The sequence below is a fragment of the Notamacropus eugenii genome, chromosome 1 (assembly GCF_028372415.1).
Source record: "Notamacropus eugenii isolate mMacEug1 chromosome 1, mMacEug1.pri_v2, whole genome shotgun sequence".
In the NCBI taxonomy this organism is placed as follows: domain Eukaryota; kingdom Metazoa; phylum Chordata; class Mammalia; order Diprotodontia; family Macropodidae; genus Notamacropus; species Notamacropus eugenii.
In genome coordinates this window covers 287,038,568-287,066,053 of record NC_092872.1, presented here as the reverse complement: position 1 = coordinate 287,066,053, position 27,486 = coordinate 287,038,568, and the positions used below count along the sequence as shown (strand labels likewise).

General features: G+C 41.5%; 1 protein-coding gene across 2 annotated transcripts in view; it reads left to right on the top strand.

Moving 5' to 3' along the window:
- C1H10orf143 (chromosome 1 C10orf143 homolog) overlaps positions 1–14,283 on the top strand; it is a 74,142-nt gene extending 59,859 nt beyond the window's left edge. For both annotated transcript variants that reach the window (XM_072629094.1, XM_072629092.1), the window contains exon 4: positions 2,389–14,283. In XM_072629094.1, coding sequence (XP_072485195.1) covers positions 2,389–2,520 — 132 coding nt within the window. In that variant the 3' untranslated portion in view covers positions 2,521–14,283. The remainder of the gene's footprint in view (positions 1–2,388) is intronic.
- The last annotated feature ends 13,203 nt before the right edge of the window (positions 14,284–27,486 follow it).

Sequence of the window (27,486 nt, the reverse complement as noted above, 5' to 3'; positions counted from 1 at the left end):
ATACAAGTATGAATAGTGATGAAGATCCACACCACACCCCAAATCATAGATGTAAGGGACACATTTCCAGACAGATTCCCTTGCCACCAGTGAGAGAGGAAACACATATAGGGCAGAGATGTAGCCCGCATCCTTCACATACCTCAGGCCACATCCCAGCTTGAAAATCTTCCTGCTTCTGAAGATGCTGTTTGCTTTTCTCCCTCAGTGTTGCTAACTCCATCCATAGGATTGCTTTCTCTATTGAACTACAAGCTGCTGAGGTCATTTGCTGGCCTATTTTCTCCAAACACATTGATATTTGCTGGTTCTCTAAGGAACCATTACTATCATCTGTTGACTTACTGTAGCCAGATTATTCTTGGCTGGGTAACTATCACAACTCTTTTGTGAGATAGCCAATGGCCTGAAAGATATTTTAGCTTCTTTATGAGTCAGACCTATAATAGCACCCAGCCAGTATGGCAAGAAGCCCCTAAGTCAAATATGTCTTTGAAATTGCTTTGCTTTCACCTTAGCAACAAATTTCCTATGCTCACCTACTGTTTGGGTTTGGGTGTGCACATTTCTTTAATTCTCATCATGCCCTGTGACAGCTATATTTATCCACACAGACCACCTTAGAACACTACTTAGCAAGACCTGGTGGGGGTGGGGGTGGAACTGAAAAAGCCCTCTTTTTCTTCAGCTAAAATGATGTTTTTTCTTCATGTATTATCTTCATATATCAAAGTGTCTAAAACAAAAAGCCCCATAAGAATCTTTTGAAAATGGCCTCCTTCTTGTGTAATGCATAAAATCCAGAAAACTACCCAGGTTCTGAAAAGAACTGGCAAAATGGTTCCAGAATCAGTCTGTCTCCCTTGTACCTAAGAGGGAGACCAAGAAGGGTTCCAGGGGGAATTTTTAGGGTTTTCTCAGACTCATAAGCCCTGCATTCCTGGAGGCCCAAATTAGCATTCAATCTAAGCTGCTAAAGAGGCAAAGCCAACATTTCAGGCTCCCTTGGTGTGGATGTGTTTGATTGTTGCTTTTCTGTTTTGCTGAACATGTTGAGTTTTTTGATAATCAAAGTACTTGCTTCGATATTTTTATTCTCTTCAAATACTTTCTTCCCTGCTTAAGATTTCTTTTAGAACATATTCTTATTTTTCAGTGCTTTTAAAAATGTATTTCTTCTTGTAAGTGGCATAAAATAAATGAATAATCATATCCACCAAAGAAGCCAAAGACAGAAAGGAAAAGTTCTTATATACCATTCAGAACAGTATTTGTTAGGACAGCTAAGCCTGCCTGCCTCCACCCACCCCTCAAAAAAAGAGAGAGTGTTTGCTGTGAAGGAAAAGGCCCCAAATTTACAGATTTCAATGTAATGGAAAATGATTGTGGCATAAGAGATGGTAGCTATGATAATTTCAGAAAAAATGGAAAGATTTGGATAAGTAGATGAGGAATGATGTAAGCAGAACCAAAAGAACAATTTACAAAATGACTTTAGTTGTATCAATGAAACCAATACAAAAAAGGGGGCTAGACTCTGATTAAGTGAAACAAACCTTCCTCCTCTTGGCAGAGCTGGGGACCAGAGGGCATAGCATATTCTCTATGCTGTCATCTGTAGGCATTTTGCTCATTGTCTTTGCCATCAGGAAATGACCATGGCTGACAAACTAAAAGCAGCAGCTAAACTTTTTTAAGTTTACTCTCCTCTCTGCTCATTCCAGGAATAAACAAAGGTAATGAGCTGTGTGTGGTCCAGTCCAGGCCCAGCCTGAAGCGTGACAAAACAGGGCCAATTCCCACCACCTCTCTCCCCAGTTCTGCCTGTGAGATAGTTTTTCAGATAAATACATGTCTGCTTCAACAGTCTGACTGTTGGAAGCTCAGCTAGCCATGGAATATGGACAAATCATGGAAGGTGAAGTTTTGATGGGAACATTCGCAAAATGCTAACAAATAAAGCGGTAGAAATGCCTGAAGCCCAGGAGTGCGACTTGGGGCGCCTCAACCCCTTTTGCCTTTTCATCCGTTCCCACCCAATCCCTTTGTGATGTCATCAGAGATACTCTCTTCTCCCTGGGTAGCTACAATAGCAGCCTATTTAGCATGCTATTTGATACTGGCTCTTTTCTCCCTTTTATTTATTTGGATATGGCCTGAAATGTTTTTATTACCTCAATATTACACCTCAGATCCCCTCTTGGCATCTCCCTGCTCTGAGACGTTTCCGGGGTTCTAATTCTCAGTTAAACACTGGGATAGTTTGTAAAGATTCTCTGGGGTCCACAAGGCGGGACAAATTTCAAATTAGGGAAAACTCCTTGGTAATTGGAAGAACTTGGAATCCCAATAGCCTTACAAACATAATCATTTCTAATTGCATTTCAGAGAAAGCGGGGAAAGTGTTCTCTGCGTATGGGTCTTACTGTTGTACTGGAAATTTCCGCACAGAGAGCCTGTTGGAGCAGCAAACACATTACAAGTTGTAGCGGGGGAGATTCCGAGGCAGGCACAGGCTGAGAGGCTCCGTTTTTACAGCGCATACAACATGGAGAGAAGCGGGGCACCAAGTTGGTAGACATCAGGCTTGGTGAAGGTGAGGAGCATCAAGAGGTGCGGAGAGCGGGGGAAGGCAAGTCAGTTCCAGTATTTATCGAGCAGCTATTATATACCGGACCCCATGCCAGGCACTGGAAAGAAGGAAGAACCCCTGCCCACATGGAGCTGCCAGTCTACGGAAGACATCAAACACGAACAAGAAGAAGTCAAACATACAAATAAGTAAACAGATAAAGAGTGCAACAAATATGCAGCGCACACACACTTTTGTGGGGGGGAGCACTTGAAACTGGGTGGAATGAGAAAGGTCTCATCGCCATCCTCATCATCATTGCTATCACTTATGTCTCTCTTTAAGGTTTGGGAGGCACTTTACATGTTGCTCGTTTGATCGTCACAGCAACTCTGTGAGGCAGGTGCTCTTATTATCCCCACTTTACAGATGAGAAAATTGAGGCTGAGAGAGGTGAAATGTTTTGCTCAGGTTTGCACAGCTGGTAAGTGTCTAAGGTAAGCTTCAAACTCAAGTTTTCCTCCCTCCAATCCAGTGCTCAAACCCACACAGCTGATTGGGTGTGGATAGTGAAGGGGAGTGACAAGTTGAGGATGTTCATTCACTGACCATCTAAAAGGCCAGAGAGATAAAAGGAGGGCTTTAAGAGAAGACACTGAGTGCGACTTTGGACATGTGTTGTTAGAGACGAAGACGGAGGCTTCCGCATCATTGATGAGAGATGATAGGCAGGTTGACTTGGATTCACAGCCTGCTTTAGCTTTGTGATCATCACCAAGCTATTTGACTTCCTCAGACTCAGTGTTTTAAGTATTAAATGCAGACAGGAATATCTGTAGTAGCCAGTGCAAAAAGTTGTTGGGAGCCTCAAATGAGATCTGGGCATGTAGCACCCACCATCCTGGCCCTCACTGCCAAAAGGTCAGCTGAGTTACATCTTGCCCTCCCCCCAGGGTTCTAAAATGCCCTGAAGGGCTGTGGGGGGCCTTTAGAATATCTGTCCCTGGCTACAACCCCCGACAGTGGAATTCCCCCAAGTATAGAGATGGTCCCCTGCACACCAACTCCATTTAGCCTCTAACAGCTGAATTGGCCTTTACCAAGAAATATTTACTTCAAAAGCTAGAATCACAAATATATAAACTTACTCCCCCAAATTGGGGGATTAATCATTTTCCTCCTTTGCACTATCTTAGTTTCTAGGGAGGAAAAGAGGTTATTAGGTTCCTAGCTTAGCTCTCTTCCTATGAAACAGTCTCCTAGTTCTAAGTCCAAAACCCCCTTCATGTTCCAGTCCCAGATATCCTGGCTTCTCCCAGCTTCCCCGGTGGGCTGGCTAATTGCATCATCAGGCCTGTAATACTGCCTCCCAGAGGACCAGGGCTCCAGCTCCCAGGGCATGTAGGAATCACCACTGGTACCTGAAATAGAGACATTATATAGAACAGAAACAAACATCCCCATTGGTCAGAGCAAGCAAAGGAATCTGTCTCCTCTCACTGGTTCAGTCCATGGCATCCATGCTGTGGGTTACCTGGGATCTTCACCCTCTGGATACAGTAGGAAAAATTGTGAACCAGGAGAAAACAGACAGACGAGAGAGAGAGAGAGAGAGAGAGAGAGAGAGAGAGAGAGAGAGAGAGAGACAGACAGACAGACAGACAGACAGACAGACAGACAGACAGATAGACAGAGACAGAGAGACAGACAGACAGTCAGAGAGAGAGGAGAGACTGTCTCAGTCTGACCAGTTTCAAAGACAAAGCCATTCTTATTACACAGTCAATCAAAGGAGGATGTTCTCACCCATGTGGTAGAGAATATAGGGTGCCTCCATGTTAGGCGATCTGGGTATGTTCCAAAGGCCCCTCAGAAAGCCTTCAGGGTAGACAATTAACTCTTCAGAAAATTTAAAATGCTTTATAAGTTATGGCTCTTAGGGTTTTTATTACTGCTGTGAATGTATTCCAGGCATAACAAAATCACAGTAGCTTATAACTTATGGATATTTCAGCAATTAATGATAAAATCAATATAAAGGTCAATGAATATAATTAATACCTGAAAGAGATCCTCAGTTTATGTGGACATTTCTAACTGTGAAAGAACACTCACTTGGAGGTTTCTTTGCAGGACTGAAAATTAAATCCAACAAGTAATTAGAAGCAGTTGGGTGTCTGAGTGGACTGAGCACTGAGCCTAATAAAGTCAGGAAGGTCCAAGGTCAGTTTTGACCTTAGACACTTCCCAGCTATGTGATCCTGGGCATGTCACTTAATCTCTGTCTCACTTCTCACGTATATAAAATGAGGAGAATAGTAGCACCTAACTCCCAGGGTTGTTGTGAAAATAAATTGCAATATTTGCAAAGGACTTTGCCACCCATGGTAAAGATGAGGGAATTTGGATGATCAATAATCTGGCACCCAGGGCAATGAACCTGATTTTTGGTGAGATAGTCTTAAATCTGAACTCTTCCCCTCCTTGGTTGGAACGTTTTAATGTCAGTTCTCAGGGAGTGGTGTTTTACCCCACCAAGAAGCAGGCCAGGTGACTGTTTCCCTCCTCTAAAATGAAAGAGGCATGTCCCCAAGAACTGCCAAACGAACTCACTTAGTATGTTTGCTTTTAGTTGGAGGAACTCTGCATCATTTTTAAGGCAGATTTTCACGTAAGACAAAAAAGTAAATGATACATTTGAACTTTCATCCCATGAATATAGATTTATGTGCATGCATACGCAAAAATGAGTCCCTGGTATCTTGGGTCAGCTGCCAAGTGACAATGCTGTTGAGGCTGGCCTTTTCAGGGTGGTTTCCTGGGGCATGAATTGAGAAAGAGAGAACAATCCTATTGTAATATTGTAAGGAACAGAGCACAGCTCACAGATTTCTTAGGAGAACCGTCCTGCCCATTTTAAGGGACTGTTTCTATGAGGGAGATGCTATAGAAAAGATGAGAAATAGAGGGGCTCTGCCACTCCTCCTGGAACTGCAGAATCTCCCCATCAAAGGGGGTTGAGCAGGTGTCTCACTCAATTCTCGCCAAGGGTCCCCATTCCTGCAATCCACTCAGTGGGCAGTCAGCTGGTTTGGGGTTGAAAGTCTCTACTAAAAAGGAACCTGTCTGTCCCCAACTCTGCCCCCAGGGCCATGAAAGCTCATTTTACTTTGGGGTAACAGTCCAGGAGAGCATTTTTCCTTCAAACCTTCTACTCATTGCCTTTGGGGCCCACCAGAACAAGGCTCACCGCTCTTCCATGTGTTGGCCTTTATATTGCTTGAAGACGGCTACTGTGCCCCAGCTTCTGAAGCCTTTTGTCTATCGCTCAGTTTCCTTAATTGATCCTGATGTGGCTCCAAGGCCCATCACCTTCATAGCTGCCCTCAGCTCATGACTGTTCTTCCTAACCTGTGGTACCCAGGTGACTCTGGGGATGATTCTGGACCCTACCATAGGAAGAGGTCCCAGAATCACTTGCTTTTTCATCCTTCGGTAGCTTGCCAAGGAGATTCAACTTTCAGCCCCCAAAGTCACCATGAGCCCCAGGAAGCTTCCCAGCACATGTACCAGCCAAAGTCTTCTATGAAATATAGGGGAACCAGATTTAGACTCATGTAAGCCCCAGAAGAATTCCATTGTTCTCCATGATGAAGATTTTTTCCAGGACAACCATGATGCATTTTGCTTCTTGTTGTTGTCAGGTCATTCCTCTTCTGTCCAACTCTTCACAATTCCATTTGGGGTTTTTTTTTTGGCAAAAATACTCGAGTGGTTTGCCATTTTCTTCTCCAGTTGATTTTTTTTAAAAAATGAGCTGGGGCATTCAGGGTTAGGTGACTTGTCCAGGATCACACAACTAGATAGTATCAGAGGCTGGATTTGAACTCATGAAGATTAGTCTTCCTGATTCCAAGCCCAGTGCTCTATCCACTGTACCACCTAACTGCCTTTGTGGTAGTATGTAGTGGAGGGAAAGACTCTTTTCCTGGAGGTACATTCCAGTTCAATTCTACTGTTAACTATTTGTGTGACCTTGAAAGTCTCCTCTCAGAAGACCTCAGTTTCCTCATCTGCATAATGATCAAGTTGGATTAGGTGATGTCTAAGGCCCTTTCCATCACTAATATCCTGTATCTCCATTGAATGAAGAATCCCGTATGAATGATAAAGCTCTAACTAGGTTGGAGGCATACCATATCAGTGTGCCAACAAGGAGAACATGTCTCTTTCCCATTTCCATTTGCGATGTAATGCTCTATTATCCAACCCAATACCAACTCTCTCTCCATCCAGGATCTCATTACAGTAGTGACCCTCTTTCAAAACCCTCCTTCTTTCATTCTTGTCCCCCAGGCAGATTCAGTCAGCAATAGCCCTATGGGATGGTACATAAAAGACACCTCAACTCAATATGATAAGTGCATTATTCTTCCCCATTCAAGGGGATAGTAGATGGACTTCCCACTGGAGATCTGGCGCCTTTTCATGTTAGCACAAACAGTTCTTTTTCCAATGTCTGATGGACATCCAATAGTGTTCTTCTTGGATTAATGACAAGACACCTTCTGCTGGAAAATGGGCCTAATGGATGCTTGGTGGTCTTTCCCTGAGTTCCCACAATGGCATTTGCCTCAGGCTGGACTTGGATTAGGGCAGTTCACTTCACAGAGCCTCTGATTTTTCATGAATGAAGGTGAATGAATGAAAAAGTTTGGATTAAACACTTACTATGCACCAACCACAATCCTAGGTGTCAGGCATGCAAATAGAATAGGGAGGCAGTCTCTGGGCTCAAAGAGCTCATCCTCCAACAATACCCAAAAGGAAATTCAGCTGCAAGGCAGATGGAAAGGCCCAGAGAGTTAAGATGACTGTGTGTGTCTGTGTGTCTGTGTGAGAGGGGATGGGGAAGGTGGCAGGGAAGAGAATGTAGGGCCTGAAGACAGCTGAGAAGCTAAGGCCTGGTGGTTTTCCAGCTCATCAGAAGAATGGTGGTGTTGACCTCCATCTCATCTAAACCCTGTGAGCTGTCCAGGCAAGGGGGAAGATGAGGAGCTAGGGTCAGCCAGCCAGTCAGTAAGGATTAATTAAGCTCTTACTGTGTTTCAGGCACTGTACTAAGAGATGAGGATGCAAAGAAAAGCAAAAGTAGCCATTACTTTTGATGGACTTGTAGTTTAAAGCAGGAGACAACAAGCAAGCCACTCCATATAAACAAGATATAGATACACACATATGTATATATGTATATACATATACGGTAAATGGGAAGTAATCTCTTAGAGAAGGCATTAAGTGGGTCCAGGAAAGGCTTCTTGAAGAAAGTAGGATTTCAGCTGGGACTTGAAGGAAGCCAGGAAAGCTGGGAGGAGGCAATGAGGGGGAGGGTTCCAGGCTTGAGGGATGATGGGATGTTTTAAGTGAAGAACAGCAAAGAGGCCAGGGACACTACACATAGGGGAGAGAGACATGAGAAGACTGGAAAAGTGTGAAGAAGCTGGATTACAAAGGGCTTTAAAACCCAACCAGAGAATTTTATGTTTGATCTTGGAGTTAACAGGGATCCACTTCACTGTTGTTGTTCAGTTGTTTCAGTTGTCTGACTCTTCATGACCCCATTTGGAGTTTTCTTGTCAGAGACACTGGAATGGTTTGCCATTTCCTTCTCTGGCTCATTGTGTAGATGAGGCCAACAGGGTGAAGTGACTTACCCAGGGTCACATAACTAGGAAGTATCTGAGCCCAGTTGGATTCAGGTCCTCTTGCCTCTAGGCCTGGAGCTCTTTCTACTCTGCCACCAAGCTTCCCTTAAAGCCACAAGACTTTATTAAATGGGGGAAGAGTTTGATGTAGTCAGCCCCATGCTTTAGAAAGGTTGCTTTGGTAGGCAAATGAAAGATGGATTGGAATGGAGGCAGAGAGACCTACCTGAAAGCTATGAAGACATATGAAGACAACTGGATGTTGCAGTACACCTGCATGTTGCAACACCTGTCCAGAATACCAAGTTCAAATTCAGCCTCAGACACTGACTAGCTATGTAACTCCAGTCTAGTCACTTGACCTGTCTGCCTTAGTTTCCTCATCTATAAAATAGAAATAATAACAGCACCTACTTTCCAGAACTGTTGTGAAGATAAAATGCAATATTTGTAAAGCTCTTTGCAAACCTTAACGTGCAATAGTAATGATGTTGTTCTTGTTTCTGCCTAGCAACTCCTCCTGGGTTGAAGGATGACCAGGGTCAGCAGGAACAGGGGAAAAAGGGCGCTTGCAGTGGTGGCTCTTCCTGCCACCGAGTGAAGGTGAAAATACGTGCCTTGACTAGGTCATGGGCTTGTAAGAATGCTTTTCCTGGAGAGGGGAAATCTGAGTTCAGGCTCCACCTCTAATGCTTGCAGTGATTCACCTCACTGATCTTGAAGGTCTTAATCCATAGAGTAGGTACCATAATACCTGGAGTATTTAGCACAGGGTTATTGAGGGGCTGGAAAAGATCATATTATTCATTGCAAATTTTAAACTAAATTAAACAAACTGAAGCTCCCTAGCAATGTTGACCTCTGTTACTATGATTTTATCATGATTAAAGTTTAATGAATTGTGGAAACAGCAGCTCTTCCAACACATCCTCATTAGACTAACAATGAAATTCTAACTTTCCCCAATGCCAGGCTTATCATTTCTGCCTTTCAGAAGCTGATGCATTTGCAGAGTAGATCAAATAATGTCCCAAATCCCTCCCAGTCCTGGGAATCCCGGCTTCCTATTCCTTCAATTATATGTTAATCAGTGATATTCTCCTGATGTTCACTTTTGTCTTTCTTCTTTCCATCCTGATGGACTCTTGGTGTCATGGATGGAAAACCAATTCTGGAGTCAGGAGAGCCCAGAGTTCCATGCTTGCCTCAAACACATGCATCAGGGGTGTGTGACCCTTGGCCAATCACCTAAACCTATATCAATGAAATAACAGATGTGAACTGAAAAAATAAAACCATCCTGTTATTTTGAGTTGCTTCTCTTTGTCTGGTCTACAGGATTCCTTTCTTAGCCTTGCTTTTCAGAAGCTATAAAGGCAGGCTGTAATTAATACACTTTGTGTGGCTTTCAGAGGTGTGCTGGGAAATGTTTTAAATATTTTAAAAACCAGCTCTCCAAAAATGCAGACACAATCTTAATTTTAACCTGCATCAGGCACATATTCTCCATCACTTTCTTAAATCTAGGCAATCAACGAAACAATACCTCAAGCTCTGACTTGTAGCATTTGCAGATTTCCATTGTGCAAATGCTCATACTGAAAGGTAAATTGTTAGATCTTGGGAGCCTGTACAAGCCAATTCCAGCACACTCCAGCTTTCAGATGATCATTTTTTGAGTTAATTATTCCTCTAACCATTTTCAATTCAATAATTTATTCTTAAGAAATTTAAAGTTCCATAGCATTCCTTTCTTTTATTTTTTGAACTAATACTTGGGATAAGATCTAATCCAAGACAATTCACCTGTATTTTAAAGGGTACACAAATTTAGTTCAGAATGGTAGATAAGAAGCACTTCGAAAACATGGTGTGGTCTTGGTCAGTCATTTGAATTCTTTGAGCCTCAGGTTACTCATCTATAAGATGGGGAGCTGAACTCAATGGTGTCTGGAATCCTGAATTTCAATGGTCTTCTCCAAGGCTGTAGAAAGGGCAGAGTCCAGCATTTTGCACTTTGTTTAACTCTGCTCCAGAGACATAACTTGCACCCCACAAGCTTAGGGAACTCACCTGCTATTTCATGCTCCATTTCAAAACTAAAAACACCCAGCTTCTCATGCTAAATCTTCATTTCCTTTACTTTGAAATGAAGCCCTTCTAGCTTTCCAAGGTAGTTTTCTTAGACATCCATCCTCATGGCTGGTTTTAAAGGAAGTGAAGAATAAATGCTTTCCTTACCATTAAGCCCATGGAATTGGCCATCAAAGAAAGCATTTTCACAAAAGAAATCTCATTCAACATTTTTTAAAATAATAGAATCAATGATGCCCAGCTGGAAATTGGTCCAGAACCCAGGGCTAGGAGCATTCACATGGCAACTGTATGTCCCTGGGCTCTCTTTGTCCACCCAGGAGAGTAAGAAATTTTCTGCAGAGTAACCTTGGCCTGCTCACACTGACCCAAGCTCCATTTCTCCAGATGACACTGTCCTCAGGTGAGTCTTGTGATCCTTCTGGTGCCTGGAAAATCACCTTCACTCTCTGCTTTGCCAACAAAAACTCAAACGCTTTTCCATTGTTATCTATTGTTCTGGCCCACTTGTCATCTCCCTTCTGCCAGGGACTGGAGGGCTTCCCTTTTCTACTTCAGTCAATGGCTTTTTTCTTCTCTCCAGGTAACATCTGTCTTCTGACAATGATGAAACCACAATGTCTCAACTCCACTCAAAGTAAATTCTAACTGATTGTCCCAAAGAGGGAGGATTTTCCAAGTTTCAGCTGGCCATAAAAGGATAGTTTTAAAGCATTACACACCATTAAACTTACAGCTGTTGTTCATCCTTCCTTTTTGAAGAGGACCAATGACATCATAAGGGTGACATCATGACTTGTGTGTGAATTGGACTTAAGTGAGGCATAGTTGCACACAGTTATCAACCTCACTCTCCCTTCCAGAGCCATTGAAGTCTGAGGCAAGACAAAAATCAAGATGACTGGTGATGACCCAGAATGCACTGAGTGACCTTAGTATGTCTGATCAAGCTCTTTGTGCTCCACGCCTGTTTCAGCTGCTGTGATGGCTACTGGAACAAATGGTTCTCATCTGTCCATTCTGCCAGGGAATTTTTACCATGCTTGGGACACCCCGTAACTCGAGATGTTTGAGACCCATCGGTTTACCCCCATCTTAATTTAGCCCATCTGCTGAGATGGTTTTACTGAGGCATGTTAGCTACAAATGCTGTTGCTTCTTGGAGCCACAAGAAAGGGTTGGGTGAAAGCTGGAGCCCAAAGGTGGATGAGCAGCCCTGAAAAGGGCTCAGGAAACCCTCACCCAAGAGATGCTAATCCTCCCTGAGTACCCCATACACCCTAAAACTTCCAGTTAAATTCTAGGTTTTGGTGACTCCACATGTATCTTCCTCTGCACCCAACAGGCATCCTCTGATGTGCCCAAGAGGGGAACCAACTAGTCAGTCAGTCAACACTAATTTAATAAGTGTGCCAGGCACAGTGCCGAGTACTGGGGACATGGATAGGAGCAATAAGAAAGAAACTTGTTCCCTTAAGGAATTTATATTCTAATGGGAGAAGACAATATGAAGCAAGGGGAGCTGAACAGCCAGTGAGAGCAGGAGCTGAAGGAAGTTCCATGGCGAGAGTCCACCCAGGTATGGTGAAGAATAATGAGACAATGAATGAACTAGGAAGAACAGACAAGAACACTTGAATGGAGAAAAATTCTCCCTTCTCAGACATGCTGATGAAGCCTCCACAATCACCAGGGCCAGGCAACAATTCTGCCAGTTCCCTCCTGGGCTTCGACCAGCCCCAGGCTGTTTAGCCAGGTTGCCCCTGTTCACTGGCACTCCAAAGATGCTCCTGAGTCACCCATTCCCTGGGGGCATCTAGAATTTCACCCAGATACCTAATGAATTTTAATGACTATCCTCACAATATTTATCACTTTGCTCTTGCAGTAATAGTGTTTTAAAGCAAGGACCAGAATATTTGCACTTGGGAAAATGTTCTCTGGAGAGTGTGATAGGGAGGGGAATATATGGGAAGAGTGGACAGAGGGAAGGGTAGTGTTCTGGAGAGACTGGTGTGGAAGGTCAAGGGATAGCTAATACCCACTGCTCCTAGCAGCCACCTGAAACTCAGCTCAAAGTGAATCTTGGGTTGATCCCTACCCATTCCCAGCACTGAAAATTGGAGTCAGGGTGGTGCAATGGAATAAGTCCTAGGTAGGAGAGAGAACTTGGGTTCAAATCCTAACCCAGCCACATCTTGTGCATTCCTGGGTGACCATGGGTAAATCATGTGGCTTGACTCTCTGACTCTCTCTTTACTTAGCTGTGAAATGGGCAGATGAGACTTAATAACCTCTACGGCACACCCCAGGTCAAACTCTAATATCTGATGATGTTTCCAGCTCTTAATCTCTCATCCTCTTACAAAAGGGGCAAGGGGTTCCTCAATATTTGAAGTTGAAAGGAGAAACCTCTTTTAAACTAGGTGAGTTTGAGTGCTTGGAATTTCTGGTTTTCCCCACTAATATAAGAACTTTTGTCTTGTTAGACCTGCTCATCCCAGAGGTCAGGCTTTTTTAAAAGTAGGACTCTGGGGCCATGAAGAGAATCCCATAATCTCAGCCTGGGAAACAGGTCAGTAGTGTGAGTGATGTCTGAACAAGAATGCTATCTATTGCCTCACCACAAATGGCACCCAAGCCTCTGCTGAAAGATGACCATAAAGAGAAGCCCAGCCCTCGTTAGGCTGCTTCAGAAAGGCTCCCAATGGGAGGAAGGGCTTCCTAATGCCAAACCTCTGGAGTCAAACAAAACTATTCTAATCTCTCCTCATCGAGATGGTCTTTCAGATACCTGATATTCAGATACCATTTGTTATTCACCAGTGCTTTGCCCCAGTTCTGCATCAGACCTTCTCATCTTTAGTCAAAGCACACCTATTTCCTTTACCTGATGTTCACATGGCAGAATCTCCAGGTCCTTCACAAACCCAGCTACAGCTATTCACACTATTCACTGTTGGCACTGTTCACACCATTCACCGTTCATGCTGTTGTGAACTTGTGGCTCAATTAAGCCCCAAGATCTTTCTCAGAGACCTTCTGCTTCACCAGGTCACCTCCATCTTGTATCTATAGTTCTTGAGTGGTGCACACACTTGAACTGGAAGGTGGATTTCCCACCATGGGGCTCAGTCTTTGTACATGGGTTGTCCTGAACTCCCTGATTTTTTCACATTCAAGGAAGTTGATTGCAAATTTTATGATATTTGTGGCTGTATTCATTTTTCCAATAAAAGGTAAACTCTGTAGTCTCAGGAAGTGTTTTAATATTTGCCTTTATATCCCATTGCCTGACATAGCTCTTCCCCTATAGACAGCATTTAATAAATCTTCATTGAATCAGATTTATGATCTCTTGAACCCATATCAAGGTTTATATTTTTTCCTGTTAAATGTAATTTTATTTTGCTTAGCTGGACGTTCTAGGCCTGTTGAGATCTTTCTAGATGCTGACTCTGTTTTTCAATGTGTTATCTATTCCTCCTAGTTCTACATAGATTTAAAGAGCACATCATACATGCCTTTATCCAAGTCACTGTATAAAATGTTGTCCTGCACCTTGGAGCCCTGCCCTGAAGGTCTCCTGCCAAGATGACATGGAAACATTGATGACTATTCTTGTGATCCAGCCATTCAAGTTCTAAATCTCCCTACCTGCACTACTGGCTGGACCATACCTCTTCATCTTATCTACAATAAGGACATGAGAAATTTGGTCAAATGATTCACAACAATCAAGAGAAACAATGGACAACATTTCCTGGATCTGCCAGTCTGTAAGTCCAGTCCCAAAATGCTAATGAAATGAGTCTGGCTTGACTCCTTCTGGATGAAACCATACTGCCTCTTTATAACTGCTTCTGCCTTTTCTGGAAAGCCATTAAACTTCCCTTTAGAATTTTGCCAGGAGTTGAAGTGGTTTATAATTATTGGGGACTTCATTTCTTCTTTTTGGAAATTAGGATAACCTTTGCCCTTCCCCAGTCCTTCAGCGTCTCTCCCAGGCTCCATGACTTTTCACACTGGCAGTGTCTTGGTATGCTGGATAGAAGGCCAGCCTTGGATTCAAGAAGACCTGGTTCAAATCCCATCTCTGACACTTTCTAGCTGTGGGGGCATGGACAAGTCACTCAGGATCCCTTAGCCACAGCTTCCTCATCCATAAAATGGGATAATAATACCTGTCATACTAACCTCATAAGGTTGCGGTAAAGTTCAAACTAATTAACATATGTAGATCGCTTTGGGAATTGTAAAATGTTATAAGTATGTTAGCTACTCTTGTCCCCCCCCAAGCTTCAAGCAAAGGAAAACATTTCAGATTTAGAGGGATGAGAAGGTGAATGGAAGCTTCCACACTTAGCCTGAGTGCTGGATGTGGAGTAGCTTTGGAGTTGCTGGCTCATGTCTATGCATTGGTATTGAATTGACTCCAACCAGCTTTTAGCCTTTAATAGGACAAGTTATGAATAAGTCACGGAAAAGTCCTGGACCTTTCACAAGGCCAAACTCTCCTCAATTTCTCTCTTCCTCCATAGAAGAAAATCTCCCAAAGTGAAAATATCCTTGTACCATCTTTGAGATATCAGTATGTGAACTAAGCAATCAATATTATAATGAAGGAAATTAAGATGAAGCAATTAAAAATCCAGGTGAAATATAGCATCACTGATGATGATTACAGGGTCCCTGAGATGGTTTTAAACTGTCCACCTCTGGTGAAGAGTAATGGAGAGTAACAGAATCCCAGAACCTCTGAGTTGAAAGGTGCCTCAGTGGCCAGTTTGCCAAACCCACAAGTAAGAAAGCACACCCTCTACAATACCGCTGATTACAGTCCTCTAGTGCTTGTGTGATTTGACTCCATGGTCCTTATACTGCCAGGAGCTCAATTAAATACCCAAGTCCTCTCTCAGAGAGGTATGGGAACTTTTTTCTCTATTGAACTTGGATACTTGGGAAGAATGGGATGCTGACCACCAGTAACAACTAAGCTTTCCAGGGCTCTGAAGTGTCTCCTGGTCTCTCTCAGAAAGATTCTCACTCATATCAGTTCTTAAATCGTCTCCATCACTACCACCACCACCACCAACATCATCACCACCACCATCACCATCATCATCATTACCATCACAACCACTACCATCGCCACCACCATCACTACCACCATCATCATCATTACCACCACTACCACTACCATCACCACCACCATCATCACCACCAACACTACCACCACCATCATCATCATCATCACCACCACCACTACCACTACCATCATCATCACCACCACCACCATCACCACCATTATCATCACCACTACTACCATCATCACCATTGTCACCATAATCAGGAACAGTAGCAGCATTTTGAAAGTGACCCTCTAAGGGGCGCCAGATCAGTTGAACTACATTGTTTCACTTACCCTCTTAAAATATTGAGTTAGTGCCAGTCAGTGATGACACAGATGTTGTAGAGGCACCTCGGTGGTCCAACAGATAGAGTGCTAGACCTGGTGTCAGGAAGACCTGAGTTCAAATCCAGCTTCAGAAACTGACTAGCTATGTGACTTAACCTCCCTCAACCTCAGTTTTCTTATCTGCAAAATTGGGGATAAAAAATTGTTGTGAGGATCAAATAAAGCACTGTGCAAATGCTAGTTCTTGCCATTGTTATTATTATTAGGGCTTGGAAAAATGAACAAATACATTTTAGGGGTGAATAGGCCAAGATGGCCTCTCCGTAGGTGGTTCTGTTCCCTAGTTGCATAATTCAACTGGAGATCATGGACAAGTCTTGGACATGTCCTTGCTCATTCTTCACTGGTGCTAGACTTACTTGGTCCTTGCTGGCATTGCCAGGAATACTCACTCCTTCCCATTGTGCTCTTTGGTCCTCCTAGCCTCTAGTGAAAGGGTAGGGTGAGAATGGGGCCACATTGGCAGTGCTCACTCATTTGACCAGTCAGTCCTTTGGTCAATCAACAAGTATTTCCTAGCTGTCCACTGTACCCATCACTGTGCCAGCTGACCTAGCCATCATTCCCAGAAAGTTTACAGTCATCTGATTTGGTGAAAATTCATCTGGGATTTTTCAGACTTTTTTTCTATGAAAAAACTGGGGGGAAAGCCCTGACCTCATTACGCTAATCTTTTCAATCAGTCAATAAACAAGCATTTATTAAATGCTTACTATGTGCCAGGCACTTTGCTTAGGGCTGGAGATACAGAAATAGGCAAAAACCCATCCTTGCACTCTGGGAGTTCAAAGTCTAATTAGGGAGATAGCGTGCAAGGAAAATCATAGAAGATATATAGAGAGTAGATAAAAACAACATGAAAAGAGAAGGCACTAGTGGTAGTGGCAGTTGAGGTGAACCAGGACAGACTTTCTGTAGAAGGTGGACTCTGAGATGTGTCTAGAAGAAGTCAGGGATATTGAGAGGCAGAGATGAGGGAACAGTGCTTTCCAGGCATGGTGGGAAGCCAGTGCAATGCCCAGAATGGAAAGGCAGTGGTGCATTGGAGGAATGGGCCAGCATGGAGCTGGATTGTAGTTGCTGGAAGCTTGGGGATGACCTGCTAGGAAAGGAAGCTTTGGGCTGGTTATTCACACCCTCTCTTTTCCATTAGAACATGCACTATCTGAGGGCATGAACTGTGTTTTGTCTTCATGTGCTCAGTATTCAACACAGTGCCTGGCACACAATGTTGCAGCAGTGAAAGGCTCACCCTGGTGATCCATAGAACTACAGAATTTTGAATGGCCATTTCATCCAACCCACTGATGATGACAGCCATTCTCATCGTATCACACCCTAACATTTCAATTACTTTCCAGAGGAATCTGTGGGCCCCTGAACCTGACTCTGTCTCCTCTTAGAAACTCTAAGACAAAAAGCTGCAGATCAGGTGCCAACCTGCATGGGTAGAGAGGTTCTCCTTTACACCAGCAATGACATGGTTCCCATCCCTATCTTGAATAGAGAAAGCAGGGCATGCCTCTTTTGCCCCCTAGCCTCAATGGAGATGCCTTGGTTTCTCTCTGCAGGGTCCTGGCCAGAGCACTGACCCTGCAAACCACCTGTTTGGTGCCCCCAACCACCTTCACTGTTCTCAGGCATCCCCTGCAATGATCCAGATTTACGCTGCTGTTCATGCAGAAGCCTCAAGGTCCAGTCAGAGTTTTTCTTGGGTATGCTTATAGATCAGGCCAATGTGATTAGTATATTCTTAGTTTTGGATGATTCCAGAGGCTCCCCGTCTCTGAGCTCTGCTCCTAATACTTAAAGATTCTGAATCTGTACAGGCACAGAGGGTGGCAGCATTTCGGGTGGCAGCATTTCTGGTTCCAAATATACTACTCATGTGGAGTACTGAGATTGAGTCTAGAGCTTGAAAATGAGATTGGAGAATGGGCAAGATGCTCTGAATGCTGTTTTTATTCAATGGTAATTCAGACATTGGAGAGTGCATTTGTTAGCTCTGTTTTGAGCAGATGTTTAATATATTATGAACAGAATCTTTAGCCATGGCTGTATTGTAAGTCCATCCTTTGGTCAAGGAAGAGTAATGCTTGTGGGCATTATTGCTGGCCAGCCCCTAGGTTCCTCACCATGAAGCAGACCTTTGGAACCTCAGAGTAGACCAGACTCAAGCTCCACTTTGCGACTTGGATGTAATTATGAATCCAAGCAGAAAAAACCAGAGGTGCCTCCTGCATTCCCCATCACAGCCTCAATCTGGGCTGATTTTAATAGGGACTGTCATTTTGAGAGTCGGGCACTGGGGTAATTAATTTGTATCAGTAGCTTCTGTCTCATCAGCTCAAACCCACCTACCTAATTGGTTGAGCTTTACTTTTCAGGATTTTGTCACGTCATACTAGGACCTACTTTAATCCTCACAACTGAGTGCAAGTCCAGTAGGCTAACCAGTGGGCCTAATTGCTTCAGATGCCATGTCATGCTCAGCTGGATTTTGGATGCTAAAGAAGTTCTGCTTATTAGGTAGACTGTTCCTTCTGCTGCTCTGTTCCATCAGACCCCAGAGGGTGTTCTTATAGTTTCTTTCATAAGTAGATGTACCTGACAAACAAATTACTCACATATTAATACTCCTTAAGGGAAACATCATTGCCTTGATAAGAAAACATCACGATTCTAAATCCCTGGGAAGGAACTCACCCAGGAAGGCAATGGAATCAAATTTTTAAATGTAGCTTAAGTGAATCAGATTAAAAAAAAATCTTAGAGAGTTTGTCAGTATTGCCAAATTATCATTATTTTAAAATTTTGCCACTTTTTTATTTATGCTACAGTATTTTCCCTTTAAACCCTACCCATCTTCCATTATCAGTGAACTCTTCCTTGAGGAAAGAAAAATAGTTAAACAATGTCAATTGGCCTTAAGTCTATGCCTCACTTACCCCTATAATCCCCACCTTCTGTTAAAAGAGGTACATGCATTTCCTTATCAGATCTCCAGGACAGAAATTGTTCCATCTGGAGAATTACAGTTCACAAAGCTTTGATTGCTTGTTAATGTAAACAATTTATATTATTGGATCATTTGCATCATGGTAGTCACTTGACATATTGTTCTCTTAGTCCAGTTTTCTTTCCTCTGCATCAGTTCTACAAGTTTTCTCAAGTTTCTCTGAATTCCTCCCAACAGCCAAGTTTTTATAATAATATTGCATTACAGGCATACACCATGATTTGTTCCTCCATCTTTTCATCAATGGACACATATATTGTTTCCAGCTTATTGGTACCAGAAGACTGCTGCTGTGAATATCTTGTCATATTCTGGTCTTTTCTTTCTGACACTGACCTCCTTGGGATAGAAAGGGTTCAGTAAAAGCAACCCCCATTTCAAAGAGCCTAATGTTATATACAGTCTCCCACACCCATAGTCCCCCATCTCTACCAAGAAAGGGGAGGAGGTTCCTTCCACTGTCTTTTCATTGAGCCCAAGCTTGGTAATTATAATTTTGCATTGTTCCATTTTGGTTGTTTTGTTGTTGTTGTTTCCATTGACATGGTTGTATTTATTATGATTGTTTTCCTGGTTCTTATTTTTCTTTGCATCAGTTCATGTCTTCCCATGTTTTTCTATATTCATCATATTTATAATTTCTTATACTACAGTAAAATTCCATTATGTTCATGTACCAAAATAGGTTTAGCCTTTCCCCAACTGATGGTTACCTACCTTGTAAATAGTTTGATATTAAAAAGTGCTACCATCAATACTTTGGTGCATATAATTTTTTGTATTTGTTTTTGGATTTTTTTGGCATTATCCTCCTTGGGATACATACCTACCAGGGAAATCTCTGGGTCAAGAGGACAGATATTGTTTGGTTACTTTCTTCACATAATTCTGAATTACTTCCGAGAAGGTTCAGACCAATTCACAGCTTTACCAAAGATGCACCTGTGGATTCATCTTCCCATAACCTCTTCAACATTGACAACTGTACTTAAAAAAAATATTCAGTTTGCTGGGTATGGAATGAAACCTCAGAATTGTTTTGATCTGCATTTCTTTCATTATTGATGGTTTAGATGATTCTTTATTGACATCCTTACTTTAAATGAAAATGGAAGAAAAAATAAAGTTGCAGCTGAACAGAATGATGACTCACAGGTTTTCCTTGGATAAGCATATAAAGGCATTAACGAGGTTAGGTTTTTATCATGCATCAAAAAGCAACAAGAAATATGATGAGCACAAATAGAATGACTTACTAGATGATCATTGTAGCTTATGGGACAACATTTTTTGCAGAGGATGAGATGGTAGAAAAATAATACGAAAATTTTGATTAAAAAGCCTTACTAATTTACATTTATTTTAAAGCTCAGTGACTTCATGGCTGAAGGTGGTGAAAAGTACTCTGGTAAATATAGCTTAGAATCAAGAAGTTAAAGCAAGAAATTAGATGTGTAAACAATGTAGGCAACCCACACCCATAGGTCATGAAAAGTTTTGTCAAGAAGAGAATCAGATGATGCTTGGCATGGGGATCAAAGAATCAAAGATTTGATAGTTGGCCAGGATCTCAGTGGTCAGCTAGTCAGTGACCTATCTACACTCTACTTGAGGCTTCTCCAAGGAGAAAGGAGCCCTCACTTCTCCAAGCAGCCAATTCCATGTAGGGGAATGGAATTAAGAAGCTCATCCTCACACTCAAGCCTAGATCAGTGTTCTATACTCTGCACCTCAACTGAACACATCCTGTTTCTTCTCCACATGAAAACCCTTCAAATGCTTGAGTACAAGCATCAAGTTCTCCTTGAACCTTCTCCAAGTGAAATATCCCCAATTCCCTTCACTGATCCTCTTGTGATATCCTAGTTGCCATCCTAGGGATACTCTCCAGTTTGTCAATGTCCTTAGTAAATAGTGGCCCACATTTAAAAATACTCTGGGAACGGTCTAATGAAGACAGAGTACAGTGAGGCCATCACCTCCCAATTCCTGGAAGTTATTCTTCTCTCCATGTAGCCTTCTCAGCTGCTCTATCCCACTGCTGACTGACTTGGGGTCCACTCAAAGTCAGATTCCCAAACTTTTCAGAACAATTGCTGTCTAACAAGGTCTTTCTCATCTTTTACATAGAAGGCTGATTTTTTTCTATGTATAAGAATTTTTCCCTGTAAAGCTGTATCTTATTACATTCAACCCAGTGTTTTTACCTGCAGATATACTTTCGGATCTTGACTCTGTCATTCACTGTTTTATCTCTCCCTCCCAGCTTTGTGTTATCCAAAAATTTGAAGATCATATTCATCTATGCCTTTATCTAAGTTATTAATAAATACACCAATCGGCACGGGTCCAAGCATAGACCCCTGGGGCCCTCCACCAGAGACCTACTGCCACACTGAGATTGAATCATGAACATGAATCATGAGCAATGTCATGAACTCTTGGAATTTAGCTATTAAATGAAAATGATCATGTATGTGGAATTCAGGGGAAGGTCTTCCTAATATACAGTAATATCATACCACTAAGCCATTATAAGGATCTAAACCTAATAATTAGAAATTCATATCTGTTTTCTAAAATTTCTTAAACATTTACCAGGCAGTAGGTGCTACACTATGTACTGAGGATTGCAAAGGCAAAAATCAAATAATCCTTGCCCTCAAGGAGTTTTTCTTCTGCTGAATGCAATGTCCCTTGTACAAAGAAGATGTCAAGTTTCAAAGGATGTCTTGATCCCTTAATGAGCAGAAAGTAGATCGCTCAATCCACTACCTTTTGTGAATCATCACCATCATCACCTCTTCCTGACTCCTATTGTCCTGGCTGGAAAGAAGGGAGGAAGGGGAGGGGGGAGGTGAGGCTATCCTAATCCATTTCAAACATGTAGAAGGGACTTTGTTTATCAATTGTGAACTGTAATTTTGCTGAGGATGCCTGAGCAGGCAGCATCCCAACAGACTCTTCATTGCTAAGGTGATGAGATCTATCATTATGCCACTATATCATGGCTACACAGGTATACTCTTTAAAATATATATATATATATATATACACACATATATATATAATTTATTTATTTTTCAGTTCTTAACATTCACCACCACAAGAATTCGAAATGTTCTCCCCATCTCTCCCCACCCCCACCACAGAACAGCATGCACCCCATCCACCCCTTCCTCCAGTCTGTCCTCCCTTCTATTACCCACCCTTCTTCCATCTCCCTTCCCCTCTGTTTTCCTGTAGGGCAAAATAGGTTCCTATCCTCCACTGCCTGTAAAGCTTAATTTCCAATTGCATGCTAAAACAATATTTAACATTCATTCTTAAAGCTTTGAGTCCCGTATTCTCTCCCTCCCTCCCCACATACCCTCATTGAGAAAACCAACAATTCAATATAGGCCATACATGTGTAACAATGCAAAACATTGCCATAATAGTTACATAACTATTATGTAATAGTAACCACATTTCCCTCTGTCCTATCCTGCCCTTCATTTATTCCATTCTCTCCCTTGACGTGTCCTCCTTCAATAGTGTTTGCTTCTGATTATCCCTTTTCCCAATTTGCTGTCCCTTCTATTATCTTCCTTTTCCTATCCCTTTTCCCCTTGCCTTCCTGCAGGGTAAAATAGATTTCCATATCCAATTGAGTGTGTGTTATTCCTTCCTTAAGCCAAATCCCATGAGAGTAAGGCTCTATTTCCTTTCATCTTCCCCCTCTTTCCCTCCATTGTAGAAGGTCTTTCTTCTCTCTTATTTGTAAGATGATTTGCTACATTCTACCTCTCCCTTTCTCTTACTTCTAGTACATTATGTTTCATTGAAACCATGATCAAAAAAAGAGCCAAGACATCATCTTCCAAAAATTATTCAGAAAAACTGACCTTATATTCTAGACCTAGAGAGTAAAATAGAAATGGAAAGAATTCACCAATCACCTCCTGAAAGAGATCCCAAAAGGAAAACTTCTAGGAATACTGTAGTCAAATTCCAGTTACCAGGTTAAGGAGAAAATATTACAAGCAGCCAGAAAGAACCAATTCAAGTGTTGCAGAAATACAATCATGATAACATAGGATTTAGCAACTCTACACTAAGGGATCGAAGGGCTTGAAATATGATATTCCAGAGATCAAAGGAGATAGGATCAAAACCAAGAATCACCTACCCAACAAAACTGAGTATAATACTTCAGGGGAAAAAATAGAATTTCAATGAAATAGAGGATTTCCAAGCATTCTTGTTGAAAAGACCAGAGCTGAATAGAAAATGTGGCTTTCTAATACAAGAATCAAGAGAAACATCAAAAGGTAAACAGGAAAAAGATACCTCATTTAAAGCTGAATTGTTTACATTCCTACATGGAAAGATGTTACTTGTAACTCATGAGATTTTTTTCAGTATTAGGGTAGTTAGAGGGAATATGCATACATACATACATATACATATATACACACACACATACACACAGATATATATATATATATATATGTATATATATATGGGATTGAAGGGACATATATATATATATATATATATATATATATATATATATATATATATATATATATATATATATATATATATACAATATACAATAAGGGATCAAAGGGATATATATCCCCTTCAATCCCTTATTGTAGAAGCTGCTAAATCCTACACAGGTATATTCTTAACAGAGCCTAAAACTAACTCAGCCATGAACACTTGATCACCTTTCCAGCACATATTAGCACCCTAGGAAAATACCCCTTTTGCCCTGGGTTAGGTATGACTCTATCTACTGTAGAACAATTTCTTATGGTCACACAATTAACTGAAGGGTCCAGAGGTTAAAAGATTCCATTAAAGGCACAGCATTTACATTGATGACTCTCTGATTATTAATATCAAGCACGGCATACCATGGGAAGACATGGGATCATCAAAGGATTAGCTACTATCATGGTAGATTTCCAACACAGAGTCAAATAGAAATGGAATATGATGAGGCCATGAAAATGGCATCATTCTGTTTGTTGGAAGGAAGCATCTTCAGTGAGATTCAATACCATTCACTAGAGTTTAGTCAAACTCTTCATTCAGGAAAAAACAAATGGGTGAAGAATGCCTATTTCAGAGGTCATATCTTTGTTCTGATATGCTGTTGGAATGACAACATACGGAGTTACTCTATCAGTATACATCTACGAGCTGGAACAGACATTGTAGATAAGTAAGAAAGTACATCCAGAAGTGATTAAGAAGAAGTCATAGGGATGAATTGTGTTTGAAAAATTTCAACAACCCCAACCATCTCTGAAAGGAAACTTTATCTTTTTGGTGCTAACATTCTTTTAGAATACAAAAGTGACCAGAGCAGAACAAAATAATGATCCAGCATTGAGCAGTAGGTAAAATCAACCTGTTAGCAGGATATACCTGAGCAACTCAGCTCAGACTGGCCACAAAACATTGAAGTCTTGGGTTTGAGGTCATGGATTATTTTGGCTGTCAGGCCACCTCGTGAACTAATTTACTTTATTGTCTTGTGTGACCATCTTGGTCATGCTTCTGGCAGTAATTATTCACCCCCAAAACTCTTTTGCCAGTAGGTTAAGGAGAAGTGGGACAAATAATAGAGGTAGAAAGACTAGTGGGACCAAACAAAGCTGTTGTCTCCCTTAACCTGCCAAGTCAGGGACAAAAATACCTGCAAAGGCTTCCAAGCAGTCAGAAACCTAGCTTTACTTCTTCCCAGTCTTCCTCTTCTGCCTCAATTAAGTGAAGATAAAAATTCTTTTTAAAAGAAAATTTAACTTTTTAAATTAACAAATATTCCACCTTTGATTTGAAAAAAGAGAACAAAACTCTTGTAACAGTTAATAAAAAGAGATTTACTTAAGCATAGCAGGAGAAGGACATTTAACCAGGATAATTTTTGAGGACATATCCAATTGATTCAGGTGAGTAAATCTCCCTTGACTGAGATGTTCATCAATATCCATCAACCAAGCATGAGCATGCCCTTGGAGCTCCCAATGGCTGTTTTTGTCTTGAGGTGATGAAGAAAGGAGTCAGCAGTCTGATCTTTTAGTTTCCAAGCCAACTAAGATTCAAGGAAGTCTCAATGCCTTTTAAGGAATAATTAGCTTGACTTGCATGGGAGGAAGAGTTAGAATATTGTTCTTACTACAGATGGACTGCTATCTGCAGTTTTGAAGGGGCCTCTTTATATTTGAAGTCATAGATTCATCAGAGTTCTGAAGTATAAAAGTCATACAGGAATTGAATTCACAAAGAAAATATTTATAATCCTCCAAGAAGAAAGACTAGAATTAATAGCAAATTTCAATATCTCATCATCAGAATTTAAGCTAAGCAAAAGAAAAGTGGTAAATTTGAATATATTACCAAACAAATTAGATTTCTTAGGTATATGAAGGAAATAATGGAAAAATAAGTAACTCCTTTAAAATTTTTTTTAAACTAAAGTATGCCTTCACAAAATTTCATTTTTTTTTTTTGGTTAAAGAGTAGTTGCAGGCAAATTTAGAAAGGGAGAAGACTTATGCATGGTATTTATGGACTACAACTCACAACTAGAAGTAAATAATCATAAGGTGAGGAAAAATATAGGTATAAGTAACATTTTAAATGTAATTTGTCACATATTATTTCGGTGAAATAAGGAATCATAAAAATAGTAACATCCTTTCAAAGATGTGACCGTTTGAATACTATATCTCAAAATCTACCAAAGCAGGACTTGCAAGCAAACTTACTGCCCCGATGCCTGTGTTAACAAGAGGGGAAAAGGGAAATGATGAGCTGCTGCAAAGGAGCAAAGTGGTGCACGAAAGGGAGGCAGAATAGTAGAGTTATTAAGAGTCCAGCAGAGTTCATAAACCAGAATAATGACTGACTCGATTCCTGCTAAGTCCAAGGCCATCTGCTAGGCAGGGAAGATACAAAGGTTTGAAAATCATAGTCCCTGCCCTCAAGGTATTTACATTCTACAGGTTATTTGAAAAGGTCAATCAAATCAATAACCGAGAATTTAATGAAAAAGAGAGAAAATTCAAAGTACCAGGCTTGGAATGAGCAGTATCCCCTCTCAACAGAGAAAAATGAAAGTGGAGGAACTATGAGATTTCTGGTGTAGCAGAGAGAAGGCCAACCTCTGAGTCAGGAAGATGGGGAGAGTGTGGTAGCCACCCACAGCCCTGGGCAGCTCAGTTCTTTACAACTGGGAGTTACAGACTGACTGCTGACTTGCACTTGGAGAGTCACATACACTGGGAGATCCCTGTGCTGAGAGACAAGAATCAAAGGCAGTATTTTGCTACTAAGTTTGAGAACTTGCTTTGATCAGTATCTACTAAAATGTAAACTATCTAAAGGAATAAAACAGGAACTCAAATGCCCATCCTGGAAGGAGAAGTTTCATACTAACTGACATTCACATTAAGCTTTCGGGATCAGCAAGGAAGTTCACATACTTGATCTCATTTATGTCTTGGAGCTTCCCTTCTGAGGTATTATTTCACAGATGGAAATCAAGGCAAAGAAGTGAATTAGCTCACAGGATCTATTCAGTGCCAGAGGAGAATGTGACTGATGAGCTTCCTGACCCTCCCTAGCCTGCTGTTAACAAGTGGCCCCCACAGAGGCCAAACCAGAGAGATTCAGGGAATTTGTTCATAGTTTTAAAGAATGAATATTTTCTGAGTCACACAAAGTGCTTCTAAACATAGGGAAATGTGACATTTTACCCAGTTCTTTTTACGAAGAGAGTAGTGTTATCCCCAATCCTAGCCAAGATGAAAGGAAAGCATAGGTTCTTAGCATATTGATGCCAATTTAGCTTGACACGCTGATGGATCTCTGGTTTCACTGAAATTGGTTCCAGGATGTATAATCCCGTGCAACGTGCTTTCAGATGTAGTGAGTGATCAGACAACTAGATGGTGTGTGGCCATAATGCCAGATTTAGAATCAGGAAGTTCTGAATTCAAATCCTGCCTCAGACACTTATTAGCTGTGTGACCTTGGGAAAAGCTGACCAATGTCTCTCTGCCTTAGCTTCTTCATCTGTAAAATGGAGGTAATAATAGTATCTAACTCTCAGGGTCTTTGTAAGGATCAGATGAGATCATATTTGTAAATGGTTTTGCAAACCTTAAAGCACTGGATGAATGTACACTATTTCCCCTTTCCCTCTTCCATTTAGCTGGCTCAGTGGTACTATCCTGGGATCCCGAGTGCTAGGGCGATGACGGGGAACAGTGGATCTCCTTGGCTGCATTGAAGAATTTCGCCAGGTGCTTTAAGAGAGTTGGCATTTTCTGTACTGTTAGGATAATGAAGTACTTGGTAGAATAAAGACCCTGATTCTCTATCTTCCAGTCATCTTATTAATGAGAATAAGTTTTAAACATGAATGATTTTTACCATTCTTTAATATGATGACGTCCGGGATGCAATCAGCTCCTCTAAAAGGACAATCATAATTAAAGTGGTAATCACAAAGCAAAGCATTCCAGGCTGTGTGATTGCTGACTACACAATTTCAGATGGATTATTTAAGAGCCCAAAGCAGAGGAAGCTAAAACATATAGGGGGGGAAAAGTGG